This window comes from Callospermophilus lateralis, chromosome 5 (genome assembly GCF_048772815.1).
Source record: "Callospermophilus lateralis isolate mCalLat2 chromosome 5, mCalLat2.hap1, whole genome shotgun sequence".
Taxonomy (NCBI): Eukaryota; Metazoa; Chordata; class Mammalia; order Rodentia; family Sciuridae; genus Callospermophilus; species Callospermophilus lateralis.
This window is the reverse complement of record NC_135309.1, coordinates 119,187,336-119,210,383: the sequence shown is the minus strand read 5'-3', so window position 1 is coordinate 119,210,383 and position 23,048 is coordinate 119,187,336. Positions and strand designations below refer to the sequence as shown.

The 23,048-nt window shown below is 38.5% G+C and overlaps 1 protein-coding gene across 4 annotated transcripts in view; it reads right to left on the bottom strand.

Annotated features, from left to right (window-relative positions):
• The window catches only part of Depdc1b (DEP domain containing 1B), a 133,291-nt gene that overhangs the window by 67,822 nt on the left and 42,421 nt on the right, over positions 1–23,048 (bottom strand). For 3 of the 4 annotated variants that reach the window (XM_076857251.2, XM_076857250.2, XM_076857253.2), the window contains exon 2: positions 15,570–15,835. In XM_076857251.2, coding sequence (XP_076713366.1) covers positions 15,570–15,835 — 266 coding nt within the window. Of the gene's footprint in view, positions 1–15,569; positions 15,836–16,263; positions 16,397–23,048 lie in introns of those variants that run through there. The other variant, XM_076857252.2, reaches the window with a different exon arrangement.

Below are 23,048 nucleotides of genomic sequence, written 5' to 3'. Positions count from 1 at the left end.
TGCTTTCTTTTAAAATCAAAATCTACTCCATAGCCAAAATTTAAGAAACTGAACAAAATTTATCCCTATGCCTTCCTGACTTGAGATTTCTGTTCTAAGCAGGTCCATCTCCACCCTCTTCTCCCAGCAAAGATTTCTGATGTGTTTCTAACCGAGAGCCTTGGCCTTGACATCCTTGTCACCTCAAACATTCTTTCCCTTCCAATCCCTTGTTATTATCCAGATCCTACCCCACTCTACAGGCCAGGCTGAAGTCTCTTCCTCCCCCAAACACTCCATCCACACTGGATCACCAGGCACAGTTCCTGAACTGGCCAGGCAGTCTAATATTATAGGGAATTGGTGGGGAATATGCCCCTTCCAGAACTTGGGCTCCTAATTCTCTGGGGGGTTTTGTTTTGAGACAGGGTATGTTGTGTTGCCCAAGCTAATGTCAAACTCATGGGTTCAAGTGATCTTCCTGCTGTGGCCTCCGAAGCAGCTGAACTACAGGTATGCCACCATTCCTGGCAGTCAGTGTCATGATTTTTTAGGAAACTATGTTAGACACTAATAATATTGGGTACCTGTAGGGAAAGGAACTAGGTGGCTGGGGGAGAGAGAGGGGAGGAAGCCTTTTCATTGTATATATTCTTTTGTACTTTGTAAATTTTGAACCACGAGAAAATAGTACACTTACAAAAGATACAAAACTTAAAACTAAGAATGAGATAGAAAAAGTTAATGACTGGAAATACTATGCTGGCCAAACAAAACAGATGTGTCAATCCATGGGTTGCCAGGATGGCAAATCTAATTTACTGTTTATTAAGGATTCTTTTAGGTAATTAATTAAATACTGCCTTGATTCTTCTATTTATCTTCTCTCCGTAGAGATTACAAAGTTAGGGAAAGAACAAATCATTCTGTATTTCCTTTGTAGTTCCTTCATTGCCTTGGGTCAGAAACACACAAAAGGTACTTAATATTTGTCATCACGAACATTTAAAACTAAGCTGAGCCCCATGAGACATGCATGAAATCCCAGTGGTTAGGGAAGCTGAGCCAGGAGGATCACAAAGTCAGCCTCAGCAATTTAGAGAGCCCCTGAGTAAGTTAGCAAGACCCAGTCTCAAAATTTTAAAAATAATTTTAAAGAGGGTTAATAACAAAAGTATTTAAAAAGGCTCAGTAGTTAAGTACCTCTGGGTCTAATCTCTGTTACCAAAAAAAAAAAAAAAAAAACTTTAGAACTAATGTGTGTCTTAAAGATCTAGGACATCAGCTGGGGATATAGCTCAGTGTAGAGATGATCACATCAGGCTCTAAGCTCAATCCCCAGCACTGAAAGGAAGACAAAGAAAGAAATAAAGAAAAAAAAAAAAAGATGTAGCTCAACTCTGTCATTTTATATTTGGGCAAACTGATGCCCAGGAAGGTAAGAACTTGTCCAGCTAACAACAGGATGGGAAAAGACAGATAAAGGGTGCCCAGGTATAATTGAATAGGATGTTCTATAGCACAGTAAGATAATAATGGGTGATAACAATATTTCAAAATAGCTAGCTGGAAGGATTTTAAATGTTCCCAAGAGAAAGAAATGATATATATCTGAGGTGACAAATGTTCCAATCATTCTGATCTGATCATGATACATTTATGGATGTGTTGAAATGTCACACTGTACCCAATGGATGAGTACAATTACTCTGTGCCCATTTAAAATAAAAATATAACTAAAAAGGGCTGGGGATGTGTCCCAGTGGTAGAGTCTTGCTTAGCATCCCTGGATTCAATCTCCAGCACTCCAAAAGCAAAATAAAACAAACAAAAAATATACTTAATTTTAAAAAAAAAGAAAAAAAAAGGATATGGACTGGGGATGTGGCTCAAGCGGTAGCGCACTCGCCTGGCATGCATGCGGCCCGGGTTCGATCCTCAGCACCACATACAAACAAAGATGTTGTGTCCGCCAAAAACTGAAAAATAAATATTAAAAATTCTCTCTCTCTCTCTCTCTCTCTCTCTCTCTCTCTCTCTCTCTCTCTCCCTCCCTCCCTCCCTCCCTCTCTCTCTCTCTCTCAAAAAAAAAAAAGCATAGCATAGACACAAAATTGTTTTGGGCAAGTTTATTTGTGCTCTCTATAAAATGAATATTTCTAAAACTAGAAACAAACTAGATGTTAGAGTAAAGAAATATTTAGCAAAAAATCAACTGGTGTCAGTTTTTACCATTTTCTGAAGAAAAAGACAGAACCCAACAACTACAACTCCATGTCCCCTCCTCTCCCCAACCACCACCAAATTCAACTGACCAACTCAAGATTGAAAAATTTTCCTTCCTGCTCTCTTAAGACATGAAAATAACTCACTGTGTCTCTCTACCTGCCCTGCCTTCCCACATTTTGTCTTAGAATTTCAGACATTTAAATCTGTTTCCTGAAGAACTGATCATATAGCCAAGGTGCGTTGGTATTACTTTAGAGCCAACTATAAGATCAACTGAACCAAGATGACTTGGTGTCAACACATGTTTTTCAGTGAAGTGTGTCTATGGTGCCTTTGTATGTATTAAAACAATGTTACATGTTGAAAAACAAGAATTCAGGACTTAATGGAATGAGAAAGAGCAAATAAAATATAAATCACACATACATTTTATACTTTCCTACTTAAAAAAAGATCTCCACTAGAGGGAGTAAGTGGTCCACTAAGACCTACAGCACAGTGATGAAAGAATTTCCCCAGGGCCACAGAAAAATGACTGAGGGGTCACATACCTCAAACTACTTATATTCAGGTTTCTTTCACTATAGGTACAGAGACCTCAAATCTTTAGCTTATCCTACAGAAATTGGTCTTTTTTCCTTTTGGGGGGTGTGGGAGTCCTCATGATAATTTAACACATTTACACATTTGTGTAACCACCACCACAATCAGGAAACAGAATGGCTCCACTACTCCTCCCTGCTCTCACTTTATAGCATCACACCCTTCCCCACCCAGTAGTACTCCATTTTATAGAAGTACAATAATTATCCATTCAACCACTGAAGGACATTAAGGTTGTTTCCAATTGTTGGCAATTATTAATAAAACTGCCATAAAATATTCACTTACAAGTCTCCCTGTGGACAGTAAGTTTTCATTGATCTAAGGTAAATATCCAGGAGTAGGAGTACTGAGTCATATAATCTATGTATTTATTAACTTTAATAAGAACCTCTCAAACTGTTTTCCAAAGTGACCCAATCTAGACTTCTCCCCAGCAATGTATGGGATTTGCACTCAACATTGTAGTACTTTCATTTTAGCTATTCTAAATGTATATGTAATGGTATCTCATCATGGATTTAATTTGCACTTCCCAAAGGTTTACTATATTAAACATCTTTTTGAGTGCTTATCTGCTATCTGAATACTTTCAAGTATCTGTTCAAGCCTTTTGCTTATTTATTTATTTACTTTTGGTACCAGGATTGAACTCAGGGGTACTCTGGCCACTGAGCCACATACCCAACCCTATTTTGTATTTTATTTAGAAACAGGCTCTCTGAGTAACTTAGGGCATCACCCTTGCTGAAGCTGGCTTTGAACTCTAGACTCTCCTGCCTCAACCTCCCTAACCCCTAGGATTACAGGCATGTGCACACCATACCTGGCTTTTGCTCATTTTTTAATTGGGTGGTTGCTTTACTACTGCTAAATTTATGCATTCTCTATATGTTCTCAATACCAATCCATTGTCACATGTGTGGTTTGCAAATGTTCTTTCCTGGCCGCAGTTTGTCTTCTCAACCTCTTAATAGTGTCTCACAGCAAAAGTTTTTCATTTTGATGAAGCCCGATTTATCTTTTCTTTTCTCATTGGTGTTTTTGGTGTTATGTCTTAAGAATCCTTTGTCTAACTTCAGGACATAAAGATTTTCTTCTGTTTATCTATAAGTGTTAGTTTTACATTTACATCTACGGCTCCCTCTGAATTATGAAGTTCTGATTCATAATTAATTATTTTTGCATATAGATGAATGAACATACAACTGTTCCAAAATAACTTGCTGAAAAGAGTAAGATTTTTCCATTACATTGCTTTTCACCTGTCAAACATCAATTGACCTTGGAATGGGGATTTGGCTCAGTGGCAGAGCACTTGCCTAGCACATGTAAGGCCCTGAGTTCAATCCTCAGCAACAAGAATTTCTTTTAAAAGAAAGTCATATTTGTATATGTCTATTTTCAGACTCTCTAATCTGCCCCATTAATCTAAAACTTTTCTTTTTTGAGACAGGGTCTTTCTATGTTGCCCAGTTGGGCCTCCAAAATCTGGGCTCAACCAATCCTCCTTCCTCAGCCTCCCAAATAGTTGTGACTACAGGAATGTACTACTGCACTGGGGTTATGAAAGTTTTTGAGCATCATATCAGTGCTCAAAATTTTTTAATGTGATGCTCAAAAAAATTGTGGATTTGGGAGCAAGCACTTTGGATTTTAGATTTTCAGATTAGGGATATTCAATACATACTAACATACTATAGTCCTCACTTCTTTAACTAGATAATATGATTCCTCTGCTTTTGAAATTAAGACCTGTGACTATAACATTATTCCAAAAACCTGACAATAGCAAACTTTAGTTCAAAATTAAAATTAATATTTTAAAAATAGTCCACCAAAAAAGGACACCTAAGGAAAAGGTAATAGAGAAAAAGAGGAAGAACTAAAGTAAAAGAAAAAGAAATAGGAAAGTGAAAATAAAATCCATAAAGAACAGAAGGAACAAAAAAAGGGGGGATGGGATGGGACTCAGATACAGAGGCAGCAGAATAAAAGAAAAACGGTCCTGCACAATAGACCTCCAACATCACAACCAAGTCAGTGAATTCATGTCTAACAGTAGGACACCTTCTCAGTCACAGCTACCCAACACAGCTGGGATCAGTTCTGAGAGCAAGTCAAGGGCTGGCACAGGGTCCTGACAACCAAAACCATTCTGCAAAAGTTGTGCTTTTAGAGTGCTTTCCTTGCATGCATAAGGCCCTGGGTTCAATCCCCAGGGCAAAAAAAAAAAAAAAAAAAAAATCCACAACTGTTCACTTTCTCATTAAATAGTCCCAAACAATCATCATAGTGCACTTTTGTTAATTCTAGAACCCATAAAATAACACCATGTAATTATTTATTCACATACACAGATAGACAGACACATTGATAAGTGTGAAGCTTCTTTTACCAGAACATTCCTGCTATTTTATTTAAACATTTTAAAGGGAAAAGTGATTCTCTAAGGATAAAATACCCACCCTGTCTACCCTCTAGGATTGTTATGAAGATCAAGTGAGACCATGGAGATGAAACTGCCTCATAAAGTAGTACTCTCATGTTTGGAATCAAACACGGGGCTTCATGCATGATAGATGTTATGGTTTAAATGTGATGTCCCCCGTCAGCTCACGAGTGAGACAATACAGGAAGGTTTGGAGGAGAAATGACTGGGTTACAGCCTCAGCCTAATAAGTGACTTAATCCTGATGGGATTAACTGAAGTGGTAGGGTACAGCTGGAAGAGTTGGGAATTGAAGTGTGGCTTTGGTGTATATCTTTTGTATCTGGAGAGTGGACTTTCTGCCTCCTGGTTAGGTCACCATTTTGTGAGCTGCATTCCTCCTCCACCCTCTACTGCCATTATGTTCAGCCCCAAGGAATGGGGCCAGCCTTCAGTAGACTAAGACAAAAACAAAAAAAACGTGAGCCCTCAAATAAACTTTTCCTCCTCTATAATTGTGCTGATCGGGTCCTTTATTCACAGCAGCAGAATAAACTGACTAAAACACTGGACAAGCACTCAACCACTGAGCTACGTCCCCAGACCTATGAAATGTCTTATAAAAGTACAAGATAATGTAACTGGTTCTCTTCCATCAGAAGTCAAGGGTCTTAAAGCTTTGCAAAGACAGAGGACAGCCGTCTCACTCACTTCTGAGTGACTGTTAGTGAAATCTAAAGTAGTCTTACCAGCAACAAACCAGAACTCTTTCTAGTCATTGGTGTTGGTAGGAGGAGAGAAGTGAGTAAACAGCACTGGGCACTTCTCTGCAATATCTCTTATTATGGACAGTCGGATAGCAGGAGCTTCCTTTCCTTTCTTTCAAAATTCATTCTTCCCTTCTATTTTTACATAACTCTTAGACCAAAAAAAAAAAAGTATGAATAACAAACTTAAATGCATTCACAAGACAAAGATGACACACATTTTAAGTCTATAAAAAATTTTTGACTCATCCCAAAATAAAGGTTTTACTCATCAAGTTTTTTATAAAATTATCCAACACATATATATGTACTTTCTCTCTTTAAAGATACAATAATCAAGGGTTAGGAGTAGAGCTTAGTGACAGAGTACTTGCCTAGCATTGAAAAGGTTCTGGAGATCCCTAGCACTGGGTGGAGGATGCGGGGCAGGGAGTTGCAATCAGAGCATTAATATTTCATGTAGCGTTTTCGGAGTCCACAGACACAGAATACCTCCTTGCCCTTGCTTTATTTATATATGTATTTGGGTTGATTATATTTACCTTACCTTCTTTATTTACTAAGAACTTCTTGAAGAAGACAGCTCAACATTTAATATGTATTACACAGTACTCAATGTATTACAGAAACTCTGTGAATATAAAAACACATGCTGGCTACGCCAACTATCTCATTTGTTATCCTTTGTGTTGACTCATCATGAACTAATTAATTAATTGAGCCAACCTCAACTTGTGGAAGTGGAGATAGCCTGGATAAGACAAAAACACAGAGTTCAGAGATTAACTCCAATTTAAATTGTGACTCTTCCACTACTAACTAGATGACTTTAGTCAAGTAAATAACTTTGACCTTATTAATTTCCTTTAAAATTAGGAAGTTAACACCTACATATAGGTGTTGAGATAACTAACAAATTATGCAACAAGTCTAGAACAGAGATGCTCTGGAATGCTAGTTTCTTTCTTCCCAGCAAGAATTCCTCTCCACTGTCCTGTCCAGCATTCCCAATACTGGGCTCCTCTTCCACAAAACTTGACCTTTAGAAGTATGTTCCTGAATCTGGCCACCTCATTGACTCTCCATCTATCATCAAATCTCACCGGCCTCTAGCTCATAATCTCCTGCTCTGCTTTCATGATAAATTGGCACTCTTCACCTATGGAAAGTAGACGGACACACAGAAGGTAAGGCAATACAACACAGCTCTTCCTGGAACACTGGTACACAACTGAAATGGTCCTGAGCCCCAATCATGGGAGCCTGCATGTGTGCGACAGCTGACTGCACACTCGTTAGCTCACTATCTATTCAAGGCAGGGTCACCTTCATAAATGATTTCCACATCTAAATAGACTTCATTCTAGATTAACCTAAAAAACTGGGAAAAGCAGTAGCTAAGTTACAGAATGTTCACTTGGGAAAATAAAAAGCCACAATGAATTTCAGGTGGCAAATAATGAAAGAAAATACTGATCCCTTTATGACTCACAAGTATTCTATTAGAGAAACTGGGGGGAAAATCATTACAGTTGGCTCTGAGCATCCATTGGTTCTACATCCTCAGATTCAATAAACCATGCATCAAAATATGTAAGAAGCCAGGCGCTGTGGTGCACACCTTTAATCCCAGCAATTCAGGAGGCTGAGGCAAGAGAATTACAATTGTATCCATAGACTTTTAGGGATCTGAAGAGAGGCCTGGAACCAATGCCCAGGGATACATAGAGAGGACTGTATTTAATGAAGGAAAGTAATCTGTTTGGGGGACTCTATTTTTTTTAAAAGGAGGTACCTGATTAAGTGTCCATACTAAAATGAAACATTCTGGCAGTCAGTGCTGGTGGTCAGTTCCTAATATTCCTACTTTACTCTCTCCTGAGGATTCACAAGTCTCAATAGGAGATATCCAATTTAAGGTCATAATAGGACAAATTGGGAGTCACTCATCCAGAGAATCTTTCAGAAGTGTTCTAGCTAAATCTTGATGGGATATAAGCAATTAAGAGTTTCTCAAGAGAATAATCACTTAAGAATCCCCAATGAAGTATACCATATGGAACCAGGGCAAGAATTTCCACTGCCTGATGCTAATAAGCACTAAGATTCCAGAATAAGCTATTATCATTCAGAATTCTAATTAAAAGTTGGATCAGCAAAACCAGAAATGAAATAGCCACCAAATGGAGAGACAACTAAATACCCAGAGGACAACCCTGGTATGTAATGAAACTTTATAAGAAAGTTTGACTCAAAATGTACAGCAATGTCTGTTCTTGGCCTACCCTCACCCTTCTCTGCCTTGTTTAGAGGCTAATCCAAGAGGGAGACAAAGAAATGGTTCAGGTATTTAAAAAAAAAAAAAAATCCAAGTTTTTTTCAGCTCAAAGCTACATGGCCCAGTGAAACATGCTCATTACATGTGTTGTAATGACATCTCTTTTCTCTGTTGGAATAAAAGAAAGCAAATAAGAGTCTGCCTCCTCCATTTCGTCCTTTCATTTCCTCTAAAGTTCTTAGTCCTTTGGCAAGCTTCTCTGCAGAGAATTCAACAGTTCTCTTCTGGTCTTGTGTGACTTCATTCCTCATTAGTCTTCTCCCATAATGGAAGTCTACCCTTCCAATAATATAACAGTCTAGTGTGTTAGTCAGAAAGAAGTATAAGGAGGCACCGGTCCCACCACCAGCAGACACCCGCCAGAGCTCCAGCTCCAGCACAGGACCCCTGCCTCTTCAAACCAGCAGACCACTGCAGGAGCCCAGACCCAGCCCAGATCCTCCCACACCAACCTGAGTGGGACCCAGGCTCACACTAGGCCCTGGTCCATCCCATCACTGCCAGAGCTCAGGCACAGCTCTGCCTGTTCAGGCCAACAGACCACCACAGGAGCTTAGGCCTGGGCCAGATCCACCCACACCAACATACACGGGACCCAGGCCCAGGGTAGGTCCAAATTCGCCACCACTCCCAAACCTGGGAGCCCAAACCTAACTCACTTCCATCTTGGGACACTGTAGACATCACCATAGCCTTCCCCAAAACAGACAGGGCCTAGAAGCAACTACATCTCAGAGTAGGCATCCCAAAGACAGTGTAAGGCCCACTCTTTCAACCCCATCTCTGTAAGACATTGCAGAGGGTCACCTCCACGATTATCTCAAGCTACCTTGGCTATCACTGCCATTACCTTTAGTTGCAGTAGCATACAATGAGGGACACCAGCAGGGTCTGGAAGCCCAACATCAAGGTGAGGTACAGACAATCTGCACGGGTTCTACAAAATATAGGGTAGAAACTGTAATATCTCAGATCCACACTGCAAGAAAGGAAAACACATAGACAACACAAAAAAACAAGGGAGGAGTGGGCTGGGGTTGTGGCTCAGAGGTAGAGTGCTTGCTAGCACATATAAGGCCCTGGGTTTGATCCTCAGCACCACATATGAATAAATAAATAGAATAAAGATACTGTGTTCAACTACAACTAAACAAAATGAATATTAAAGCTGGGGGGGGGGCGGCTGGGATTGTGGCTCAGTGGTAGAGCCTGGCACATGAGAGGCACTGGGTTTGATCCTCAGCACTATATAAAAATAAATAAATAAGATGAAGGTATTGTGTCCCTCTACAGCCTCTAAATATTTTTTTTTAAAAAAGGGGGGTAGAAAAGTACCACAAACAAACCAGAAAACTATGATAATAGAACCCATGGATAGTGAAGTTGAAGAAATGTCAGAGAAGGTGTTCGGAAGGTTCATGATTAAAATGATCTATGAGTTAAAGAATGACCTAAATGAGCAAATTACAGGCAAAAATTGATCATTCCAACAAGAAGATAAGAGAGCAAATACAGGTAGCAAAAGATTACTTCAAGAAAGAGGTAGAAACTCTGAAAAAAAAAAAAAACAGTCAGAAATCCTTGAAATGAAGAAAACAATAAACCAAATAAAAAACTCAATAGAAAGCATAACCAACAGACTAGATCACTTGGAAGAAAGAACATCAGATAATGAAGACAAAGTATACAATCTGGAAAATAAAGTTGGCCATAGAGTGAAAACACTAAGATACCATGAACAGAACATCCAAAAATTATGGGACAGCATCAAAAGACCAAATATAAGAGTTACTGGGATACAGGAAAACATAGAAATTCAAACCAAAGGAATGCACAATTTCTTCAATGAAATAATATCAGAAAATTTTCCAAGCATGAAGAACAAATTGGAAAACCAAATACAAGAGGCTTACAGGACACCAAATGTACAAAATTACAACAGATCTACACAAAGGCACATTATAATGAAAATGCCTAGCATACAGAATAAAAATAGAATCTTAGCAGCTGCAAGAGAGAGGAATCAGATCACATATGGGGTGAGATCAATTTGTATCAGCAGATTTTTCAACCCAGACCCTCAAAGCCAGGAGATCATGGAACAACACATACCAAGCTCTGAAAGAAAATGGATGCCAACCAAGAATCTTATATCTAGCAAAATTATGCTTTAGATTTAATGATGAAATAAAAACCTTCCATGATAAACAAAAGAATTTACAACTAGAAAGCCTGTACTACAGAACATGCTTGGCAAAATATTCCATGAAGAGGAAATGAAAAACAATGATGAAAAACAGCAGAGGGGGGATTACACTAAAGGAAAGATAATCAAAGGAGAAACCAAGTCACGTTAATTTGTATCAAATTGTATCAAATCATGTCTCAATAATAACCCTGCATGTTAATGGCCTAAACTCATCGATCAAAAGACACAGACTAGCAGATTGGATTAAAAAAAAAAACAACAACAATATGCTGCCGCCAAAAGACTCAGCTCATAGGAAAAGACATCCACAGACTGAAGATGAAAGGTTGGGAAAAAACATATCACTCTCATGGACTGTGGAAGCAAGCAGGAGTCTCCATCCTCATATCAAATAAAGTAGATTTCAAGCTAAAGTTAATCAAAAAGGATAAAGAAGGACACTACATACAACTCAAGGGAAATATACACCAACAAGATATAACAATTATAAATATATATGCCTCAAGCAATGGAGCATCTACATTCATCAAACAAACACTTCTCAAATTCAAGAGTCAAATAGACTACAACACAATAATTTTGGGTGATTTTAACATACCTCTTTCACCACTGGATAGATCTTTCAAACAAAAGCCGAACAAAGAAACTATAGAACTCAATAATACAATCAATAACTTCTTAGACTTAACTGACATAGATAGACTATATCATCCTTCAACAAGAGAATACACTTTTTTCTCAGCAGCACATGGATCCTTCTCTAAAATAGACCATATACTATGCCACAAACAAACTCTTAGCAAACATAAAAAAGTAGAGATACTACCCTGCATTCTATCAGATCATAATGGAATGAAATTAGAAATCAATGATAAAACAAGAAATAAAAGCTACTCGAACATCTGGAGACTAAATAATATGCTACTGAATGATCAATGGGTTGCAGAAGACATCAAAGAGGAGATTAAAATTTATTAGAGGTAAATGAGAACACAGATACAACATACTGAAATCTCTGGGACACTATGAAAGCAGTTCTAAGAGGAAAGTTCAATGCATGGAGTTCATTCCTTAAAAGAAGAAAAACTCAATAAATAAATGACTTCACATTACATCTCAAAGCCCTAGAAAAAGAAGAACAAATCTATACCAAAAGCAGTAAAAACCAGAAAATGATTAAAATCAGAGCTGACATCAATGAAATTGAAACAAAAGAAGCAATTGAAAAAATTGACAGAACAAAAAGTTGGTTCTTTGAAAAAATAAATAAAATTGACAGACCCCTAGCCATGCTAACGAAGACAAGGAAAAAGAAATCTCAAATTACTAATATTCATGATGAAAAAGGAAATATCACAGCAGACATTATGGAAATACAGAAGAGAACTAGAAATTATTTTGAAAACTTGTACTCCAATAAAATAGAAAATATCAAAGGCATTGAAAAATTTCTAGAGTCATATGATTTGCCCACATTGAATCAGGATGATATATACAATTTAAGCAGATCTATTTCAAGCAACAAAATAGAAGATGCCATCAAAAGCCTACCAACCAAGAAAAGCCCAGGACCGGATGGATGCACAGGCGAGTTCTACAAGACCTTTAAAGAAGAACTAATACCAATACTCTTCAATTTATTTCAGGAAATAGAAAAAGAGGCAGCATTTATAAACTCATTCTATGAGGCCAATATCATCCTGATTCCTAAACCAGGCAAAAACACATCAAATTAAAAAAATAAATAAAAAATCGGACCAATATCTCTAATGAACATAAGATGCAAAACTTCTCAATAAAATTATGGCAAATCGAATACAAAAACATATCAAAAAGATAGTACACCACAATTAAGTGGGGTTCATTCCAGGGATGCAAGGTTGGTTCAATATATGGAAATCAATAAATGTAAATCATCACATCAATAGACTTAAAGAACCATATGATCATCTCAATAGATGCAGAAAAAGCATTTGACAAAATACAGCACCCCTTCATGTTCAAAACACTAGAAAAACTAGGGATAATAGGAACATATCTCAACATTGTAAAAGCTATCTATGCTAAGCCCCAAGCCAACATCATTCTAATTGGCGAAAAATTGAAAGCATTCCCTCTAAAAGCTGGAACAAGACAGGGATGCCCTCTTTCACCACTTCTATTTAACTGAGTTCTTGAAACACTGGCCAGAGCAATTAGACAGATAAAAGAAATTAAAGGGATATGGATAGGTAAAGAAGAACTCAAGGGGCTGGGGATGTAGCTCAAGCGGTAGCGAGCTCGCCTGGCATGCGTGCGGCCCAGGTTCGATCCTCAGCACCACGTACAAACAAAGATGTTGTGTCCGCCAATAACTAAAAAATAAATGTTAAAGTTCTCTCTCTCTCCCTCTCTCTCTGACTCTCTCTCTCTCTTTAAAAAAAAAAAAAAAAAAAGAAGAAGAAGAACTCAAATTAGCATTATTTGCCGACAGTATGATTCTATACCTAGAAGACCCAAAAAAATTCCACCAGAAAACTTCTAGAACTAGTAAATTAATTCAGCAAAGTACCAGGATACAATATCAATACCCATAAATCAAAGGCATTTCTGTATATCAGTGACAAATCTTCTGAAAGGAAAATGAGGAAAACTCCATTTACAATAGCCTCAAAAAAATAAAATACTCGGGAATCAACGAAAGAGGTGAAAGACCTCTACAATGAAAACTACAGAACACTAAAGAAAGAATTAAAGAAGATCTTAGAAGATGGAAATATCTACCTTGTTCTTGGATAGGCAGAATTAATATTGTCAAAATGACCATACTACCAAAAGCACTATACAGATTTAATGCAATTCTGATCAAAATCCCAATGAAACTCCACATAGAAATAGAAAAAGCAATCATGAAATTCGTCCGAAAAAATAAGAGACCCAGAATAGCTAAAGCAATCCTTAGCAAGAAGAGTGAAGCAGGTGGCATCACTATACCAGACCTTAAACTATACTACAGAGCAATAGTAACAAAACCATCATGGTATTGGCAGCAAAATAGACTTGTAGAACAATGGTACAGAATAGAGGACACAGAGACAAACCCACAAAATTACAGTTATCTTATATCTGACAAACACACCAAAAACATACACTGGAGAAAAGATAGCCTCTTCAACAAATGACGCTGGGAAAATTAGAAATCCATATGCAACAAAATGAAATTACACCCCTATCTCTCACCATGCACAAAACTCAACTCAAAGTGGATCAATGACGTAGGAATTAAACCAGAGACACTGTGTCCATTAGAAGAAAAAGTAGGCCTAAATCTCCATCATGTGGGATTAGGCCCCAACTTCCTTAGTATACTCCTTTGGCACAAGAATTAATATCAAGAATCAATAAATGGGATGAATTCAAACTGAAAAGCTTCTCTCAGCAAAAGAAACAATCTGTGAGGTGAATAGAGAGCCTACTAATTGGGAACAAATTCTTACCACATATGTGTCAAATACAGCACTAATCTCTAGGGTATATAAAGACCTCAAAAATCTTAACACCAAAAAAACAAATAACCTGGTCATTAAGTGGGCCAAGGAACTAAACAGATACTTCTCAGAAGAGGATATACAATCAATCAACAAATATATGAAAAAATGTTCAATGTCTCTAGCAATTAGAGAAATGCAAATCAAAACTACTCTAAGATTTCATCTCACTCCAGTCAGAATGGCAGCTGTTAACAATACAAACAACAATAAGTGTTGGCGAGGATGTGGGGAAAAAGGCACACTCATACATTGCTGGTGAGAATGAAAATTGGTGCAGCCATTATAGAAAGCGGTATGGAGATTCCTTGGAAAGCTGGGAATGGAACCACCATTTGACCCAGCTATCCCACTCCTTGGTCTACACTCAAAGGACTTAAAAACAGTATACTACAGGGACACAGCCACATCAATATTTATAGCAGCACAATTCACAATAGCTAAACCAATCTAGATGCCCTTCAGTAAATGAATGGATAAAGAAAATATGGTATATATACACAATGGAATATTATTCAGCATTAAAAGAAAATAAAATCATGGCATTTGCAGGTAAATGAATGAAGCTGGAAAATATAATGCTAAGTGAAATTAGCCAGTCCCAAAAACCAAATGCCAAATAATTTCTCTGATTTAAGAATGCTGCTCCATAATATGCTGGGGGTGGGTGAGGTGGCGGGGAGGATTAAATGAACTCTAAATAGGACAAAGGGAAAAAGGAGAGGGAGGGGAAGGGAGGGGACATAGGGGTAGGAAAGATGGTGGAATGTGATCATCTTCATTAACCTAAGTATTTGTAAGAAGACATGAAGGAAGTGACCCTACTTTGTGTACAACCAGAGATATGAAAAATTGTGTTGTATATGTAATATGAATTGTAATGCATTCTGTTGTCATATATAATAAATCAAAATTTTTAAATAAATAAAAATTTTTTAAAAAAGAAAATAAAAGAAAGAAGTACAAGGAAAGAGACCTACATTTTCTCTTGTATTACCTGGTGGTAAATAAAATAGCACTAAAATGTGAACAAAAAATGTTTGGATAATAGCAGTTTTGCATGGCCAGATTTAATTTAAGAATTCTAGCATAATTCTTCATAAGGCTGAGCTGTGTAAGGATCAGAAACATTCTGCCAACTAGAATACAGGAATCCCCAAGGCTCAGCAAAGCTTCATTGAACCCAGGGCTATTTTCACCCTTTCAAATTCTCTAGAAGTACTAAATTATTGCAACCAGGTGAACAGAAAGCAAGAAAAAATTTTGCTTACTGAAAACTCATTATGACAAAAGATTGTTCCAGGGTGCCCACGGGGGCCAAGAAAAAATGAAATAAGTTTTACTGCAGGGATACATTTAATTCACTTGTTACACCACAAATAATTGCTTTAATGAACAAGATAAATTCTCTCCTGTCAAGAAGTTTCAACAGACTGAACCAGATCCACTCTGTATTCTTCCTTCAGGGTTTATATGTCACCATTACCTGTATAAGTGACGATTGTCTTCAAAATCTTCCTGACCCCATTTTCCCTTAATGTCTTCAATAACGTGATTCTTCAGGAACTTTTTTAGCAGCTGGACTGTTTGTTTGCGAGTCACTTCAGGACCAAAGTTTTGACTGCACCTAAGCAACTCATGCAGCCAATCCACAGCTTCTGTGGCTGTGAAGCAATGTTCATAACTCTTAAAACGACAACGATGTTTCCGTAATGGCATCCTGGCACGAAAAAGCTCCACAGTTTCATTCCACTAGGGTAAAAGAAGAGAAAGACATTTATTCATTAACTGATTTTTTTTAAGTTATTATATTCTAAATACTTAAAGCAATTGATGTGATTTTTCATTTAAAAAACTGTTTGGATAACAGATGGCAACTTGAAAGATTTTTATTTGCAGCCTTCTATGAAAAATGTTCTAGAATGGATGGTGGTAAAAGCTGCAAAACAGTGTGAATGTACTTAATGTTACTGAAGTATACACTTAAAAATGGTTAAGGGCTGAGGATATCACACAATGGTAAAGCTCTTGCCTAGCATGCACAAAGCCCTGGGTTCAATCCCCAGCACCATTAAAAAAAAAAAAAAAAAGGCAACTTTTCAAGGGTAGTTCACCATCCATTCACCCCACCAAAAAAATATATATTGAGGAAGGAATGGCCAATGAGGCACCCAGCACACTCATCTGTTCTCCCTCTGTATAGAACCAAAGTGTGTGGTGGCGTGTTGAAGTGAGTGGCCGTGAGAAAGAACTGCAATTCAACTGCAGAAAGACGGAGACCTGGTGAGGTCTGGAGATCTGGAACAAAAGCAATAGCAAGAAGAGCAGAGCGCTCCAATGCCTGCGGCCCAGCACCATGGCCAGGAAAGGGGAAGTTCCCCTCTGACACAGTAAAAGTGAAAGAGTCCTAGCAAGAGCTATTGGCACAGAAGCCAGCACCTTGCAAACATAGAGCATAAACAGGTAACAGTCCTGGGGGTCTTCACAGCAGGCTAGCTTTAGAGAAGTTCACTGCACCCCCCAGTGAACTCCCAAGGAGCTGCAGCCAGGAACATTCTTGAGAAAGGGCCTATTGTCTGAGTTTGTAACGCTCTGAAGGTCAGACACCCCTACATATTCCCATCTCTGGGACCCTGAAGTCATCCCATTATACTACTTCAGCAGGGAGAGGCCTCATGAGAGGGTCTTGGTTCAAGAGAGCAATTAAAATAAATCCACTTGGAGTTGTATGATGGGGGTGGGGGGAATGGTAGAATTTGAGGAATGGGGAATCTATCCTCTGAGACCAGGGACAGAATAGTCACTGTGGTTCTAAACAACTGCAAGGACCAAGGATACCAGGATCAAGAGCAGCAGCAGATCACATGGTTCCTGCCACCCACCCCCAGCACTGAACTGTAGGATTCCATTGCTCCCCTCCCCTCTGAGTCATCAAGGCAACTCTTGATTTTGCTCTGCCTGTCCCCCACCTCCACCTGAAGCTTCAGAGAGAGCCTATACCTGGCACTACCTGCCTTCTGCACTAGCTTGCAGGCAATCAACTCAGCTGAGAGGAATTTTAACTAGGTTCAGCCAAGACTGAACTCCTTACTCAATACCTGGCAGGGCAGGTACTACAACTGAAAGAACAGAGCCCTGGCCAACACATTGCGCCTGGGATTCACAGCCTAAAAGGTCCCAGAGGGAAGTTTTGTAAGGCATAGGCCACATCATCTACCCTTGCTTACTCTTTCAAGCACATTGGCTGGGCAGAATATTTTTCTATTGTTTTTTTCTTTTGTTTATTTGGGTTTTTTCTCTCTCTCTTTTTTTTTTTTTTTTTTTTTTTGTGCTCCCCTCCATTTATTTTTATTTTTTTTTTTTTAGTGGTTTTGTTTTGTTTTGTTTTTCTGCCCAGTGTAACAGATCAGGCACAGGACCTTTTTACAATGGGCAGGTACTCTACCAAGGAGCTACTCAAAGCCCAGCTGAGAGGAACTACACCCAGCTCCAGCCATAACCCAGTCCCATTTGAACCCTGGTAAACACCTCTACTTAAAGAAGAGGGGGGGGAAATAAGTGCCCAGCTGTCAACCTGTCTGTCCCCAAGCAGACAGAGCTAGGAGGAATCTGAGGTCCCACTCCTGCACAGACATCCCCACAACAGCAGCAGATACCACACACATGCAGGTCCTTTAAATTGGCCATACCCGAACCCTGTCAGATCATGCATTGCAGTCAAGACTGGATGTGAGTGCCATAGAGAGGGAAGCTGTGTTCTGGCCTCACCCCTCTTCATGAAGCTTCATGAAGTTGGGATATTGTATAAATGCCTGTTAAGTTTATTTGATATCTAATATAACTTAATTTTGATTTTTTTTTTTTTTTGGTTGAGTTTTTGGTCTTGGTTTATCTGTTGGTGAGAGTGAGGTATTAGAGTCCCACATGATTGCTGTACTGAGGTCTATTTCTCTCTTTAGGTCCAGTAGTGGCTGTTTCATAAAATTGAATGCTCTGACTTGGTGCATATAAATTTATAATAGAGACTAAAAGAAATACAAAGGATCAAAGAAACAAAGAGCTGGTTCTTTGAAAAGACAAAATTAACAAATGTTTGGCTTAGATAAATCAGGAAAAAAAAAAGGAAGTCCCAAATAAATAAAATTAGAGGTGAAAAAGGAAACATTACAACTGATACCAGAGAAATTAAAAGGACCTTTAGAGATTATTTTGAAAAACTATATGTTAATAAATTGGAAAAAATAGAAGAAATAGATAAATTCTGGACACATATGACCTATCAAAATTGAACCAATAGTCATAGTTGTCCTGACTTTTAATCCCAGAAACTCAGGAGAAGAATTGCATGTTTGAGCCCAGTCTTAGGAATTTAGTAAGTTTCACAACTTAGCAATACCCTTTCTCAAAATAAAATATAAAAAGGACTGGGAATATAGCTCAGCAGAAAAGTTCTACTGTGTTCAATCCCCAGTACCCACCCCTCCCCCCAAAAATTGAATATATGTTTAAAAGCCTCAATAAATTAAAAAGAAAAAGGTAACGAGACTGAATTAGTAATAAAATGTCTCCCAGCAATAAATAAGTTCAGAATAGTTTCACTGACGAATTTTACCAAACTTTTAAAGAACTAACACCAATGCTCCTCAAACATATTCCCTAGAGTTGGAAGGGAAGCAACACTTCTAAACTCATCCTTTGAGGCCAGCATTACCCTGCTACCAAAACTGGCAAGGACACAACAAAAAAAGAAAACCATAGACCAATATCCATAATAAATATAAACTTAAACATTCTCAAAATAAGTAACTGCAGCCGGGCATGGTGTGTCACACGCCTGTAAACCCAGTGGCTCTGGAGGCTGAGGCAGGAGGATTGCCAGTTCAAAGCCAGCCTCAACAAAAGCAAGGCAGTAAGCAACTCAGTGAGGCCCTCCTCTCTAAATAAAATACAAAATAGGGCTGGGGATGTGGCTCTGGGTCAAGTACCCCTGAATTCAATCCCCAGGACCCCCCCCCACAGAAAGTAATTATAAATTTCAACAACATATTTGAACTTGTGCCATGATCAAGTAATTTTCATTCCAGGGATGCAAAGATGGCTCAACATAGTATCAAGGATACAAATTATATAATCATTTCAATACATGCAGAAAAGTCATTTGAATGACATTTAGCATCCCTTCATGAAAAAAGCCCTGAACAATTTAGGTACAGAAGGATCACACTGCAACATAATAAAGATGATACATAACAAACATGTAGCCAACATCATACTGAACGGGAGAAAACTGAAAGCATTTCCTCTAAGATCGGGAACAAGACAAGGGTATCCACTCTCACCACTCTTATTCAGTATAGCACTATAAGTTTTAGCAATAACTCCATGATAACTCAGCTTCTCCTACATCAGTGAATAGGAAATCAGGAGATCAAAATGTCTAAGGAAGTTGATTCATTCTACTCATACTGGTACCTTTACAGACATAATGTTGACTCAGTCAGCATCCCACTAGTCAGCTGGCAGAGTGGACATTGGAGGTGTCCAAGTGCGCTCCATATAAAAATAGCCATAGCCTTTCCACAGCCCTATGCCAGAAGACTCCAATGGCACCACCAGCAATGTTCTTGGCATTCCTCAGAATTATTTCACCCATCATTAAACTCTTGCCTAGTCTTTGCTTCTAAAACATAAGTGTGAGTAAATAACTTTCCTATTTGTCCCTGTAAACTAGAAATAGGTTTCAAACTTTTCTCCCCATTATCTTCTACATTCATAATCTTCAAAATAACCATCTTTCAGAATGTGAAGAATTTACTCCAAACTACACAGCTAATGAGGACAACCAATTCATACAGGTACTTCTTATCCTGTGATTGAGTTAAATCCCAAAGAGCCAAGTAGATAAAGAAAGGAATGTATACAAATAGAAGAAAATCCCTGCCCATAAAGAGTCCATCAACTAATTTCTCTATCTACTCACCTTCCTTGCTAGTTTGTTGTCAGGTTAAATGAGATTATGGCTATGAAATTCCTTTGCAAATGATAAAGTGTTTCTTAAATATATGGAAAATAGGAGATCCAACATGGCGACGGGCGCGGAGAGATCAAGTCTCTGACCTCTTCAGCTGCGCGGGCATAGGGAGTCGTAAACTGTCTAAATACTGTTTGCTCAGAATCACTAGGCAATGCTGAGCTGACGTGGATCTGGGGCTAACAGTCTGGGCCTCTCAGAACACACACCAAGCCCGGATCGGCTGCATTCAAGCTCCCATTCGCCTGCTTCTTGCAGTCAAACTGCTGTGACTCAGTACTAAACGATCACGCTGAAACAACTGGTCGACCCTTCTGAACTTACAGAGGTAAAAGCCAACCGAGCCTTCATAGGCAGTGACCACAGGATTGAAACGGGGCTTGGGAGAGACAGTCAGGACCCACCCGTTACACTTGTCATCCAGCAAAGGGAACGAACTGTCACCATTTGCATGGGATACCACCATGGCAGAGAACTGACATCACTAAAACGCGGCGGAGGAGATAACTTCACTGAAACCAGTGGCGACAGGTGTGTAATCCCCTAGCCATCCCTCTCCACACAGCGGGGAAACCTTAAGGGCCCCTCCCAGCTCTCCCGTGAGCGCAATAGCCAGACTGAGGGAATCAGGAGTGGCGCGGGACTCGCCACGCGGAACTCCCGGCTACCTCTCCCACTAGTGCTGACAACTGAGGTCTCTTGCACCAGCTACCAGGGACGTGGCTACCGGAGGACAAGCAAATTCGCTGGGGGTTCTCAGCCCCAAGCTCTACAAACGTAGGGTCTGAGGGAATGGCAAACAGGGAGAGTGTGCCCAGGCGTTCACGAAAACAGGGCTCCCAGGAGTAGCAGACCTGGCGTGTAGCCAGTATTGTGGTGAGCGTCACCGGTGAGTGGGGCCTGGCTTGAGGAAAAGTGGGGAAGTGACTAGACACAAGAGAAGGCCCTAGGCACTCAGGATTGGAGACCCGCCCAGTCTGGGAGAAGAGCTGCTGCACAGTGATTGGTTCCCACCTATTGAGAGGAGAAGCTTGGCCCAGTGGGCACGACTCCACCTACTGGAAGAGAAGTTAATCAAACTGCATTTATCTTTTTTTTTTTTTAATTTGGGTTTTTTTTTCCATTTTCATTTTTTTGTTGTTTTTGTTGTTTTTTAAATTTTTTTTAATTTTTTAAAGTTTTTTAAAGTTTTTTATTTTATTATTTTTTAAATTTTAATTTTCATTTCATTATTATTATTATTATTATTATTTCTTTAAAAAATTTTCTTTTTTTGTTCTATTTGTTTTCTTTTGTCTTTTCTTTTCTTTTCAATTTTCTTATTCCCCCTTCCTTGAATTCTACCTGCTTACTCTCATTCTCTTTAGTGACTACTTCCCTTCCCTTCTAATATCTTTCCTCCCAAGCATCAAATTTATAAGAGTAAACAATAACTCAACAGTCAAACAGAACAAGAAGTAACATGAGCAGCATGAAAAAGCAAGGAAGAAAAGGAGTACAAACAATGCAGGACAGCCTAAATATTCAGGAGGACCTAGAGTTATCAGAAAAATGGTCATATAAAATACTCAAGGAATACCTTAGACAGATGGAATGGAACCTTAAAGAGGATACGAGACAGCAAATTCAAACAGTGAAAGAACACATTGAAAATGAATTACATAAACAGATAAAAGAAGTTAAGCATCTTTATCAGGAGATAGAAATAATTAAAAAAATCAAACAATAATTCTAGAAATGAAGGAAACTATAAACCAAATTAAAAACTCAAATGAGGGTATCACTAACAAGAGTGGAGCAAGTAGAAGCCAGAACGTCAGATAATGAAGACAAAATATATCATCTTGAAAAGAGTCTAGCCAACTCAGAAAGGCTGGTAAAAAATCACGATAAAAACATCCAAGAGATATGGGACAACATAAAAAAAACCAAACCTACGAGTCATCAGGATAGAGGAAGGTACAGAGAATCAAACCAAGGGAATAAGTAACCTTCTGAATAAAATAATTACAGAAAACTTTCCAGAAATAAAAAAGGAAACGGATATACAAATTGTAGATGCATACAGAACACTGAGCACACAAAATCACAGTAGACCAACACCAAGACACATTGTTATGAAGATATCCAATATACAGAACAAAGAGAAAATATTAAAAGCTACAAGAGAAAGGAGGCAGATTACATTCAGGGGTAAACCAATAAGGTTAACAACGAATTTTTCATCACAGACGCTGAAAGCGAGAAGATCCTGGAACAACGTATTTCAAACACTGAAAGACAATGGATGCCAACCAAGAATTCTGTATCCAGCAAAATTAAGCTTCAGGTATGACAACAAAATAAAAATCTTTCATGATAAACAAAAGCTAAAAGAATTTGCAGCCAGAACACCAGCATTGCAAAGCGTCTTGAGCAAAACACTACATGAGGAAGAAATAAAAAACAATAACCAAAACCATCAGTGGGGAGTGCCTTGGTAAAGACAGAGGGCGGGGGGAAAGCTAATCATGGAGAAACAAACTAAATTAAAAAAAAAAAAAAAAGATAAATAATCAAACATGGCTGGAAGTACAAACCATATATCAATAGTAACTTTAAACATTAATGGCTTAAACTCTCCAATAAAGCGACATAGGCTGGTAACATGCATTAAAAAAACAAATCCAACAATATGCTGCCTCCAGGAGACACATCTAATTGGAAAAGACATACACAGGCTGAAGGTGAAAGGTTGGAAAAAAACATACCACGCACACGGTCCTCATAAGCAAGCAGGGGTGGCCATCTTCATTTCGAATAAAATCGACTTCAAGACTAAGTTAATCCAAAGGGATAAGGAAGGACATTATATACTGTTAAAAGGAACCATTCACCAACAAGACATAACAATTATCAATATTTATGAACCAAATAATGGTACTGCGACGTTCA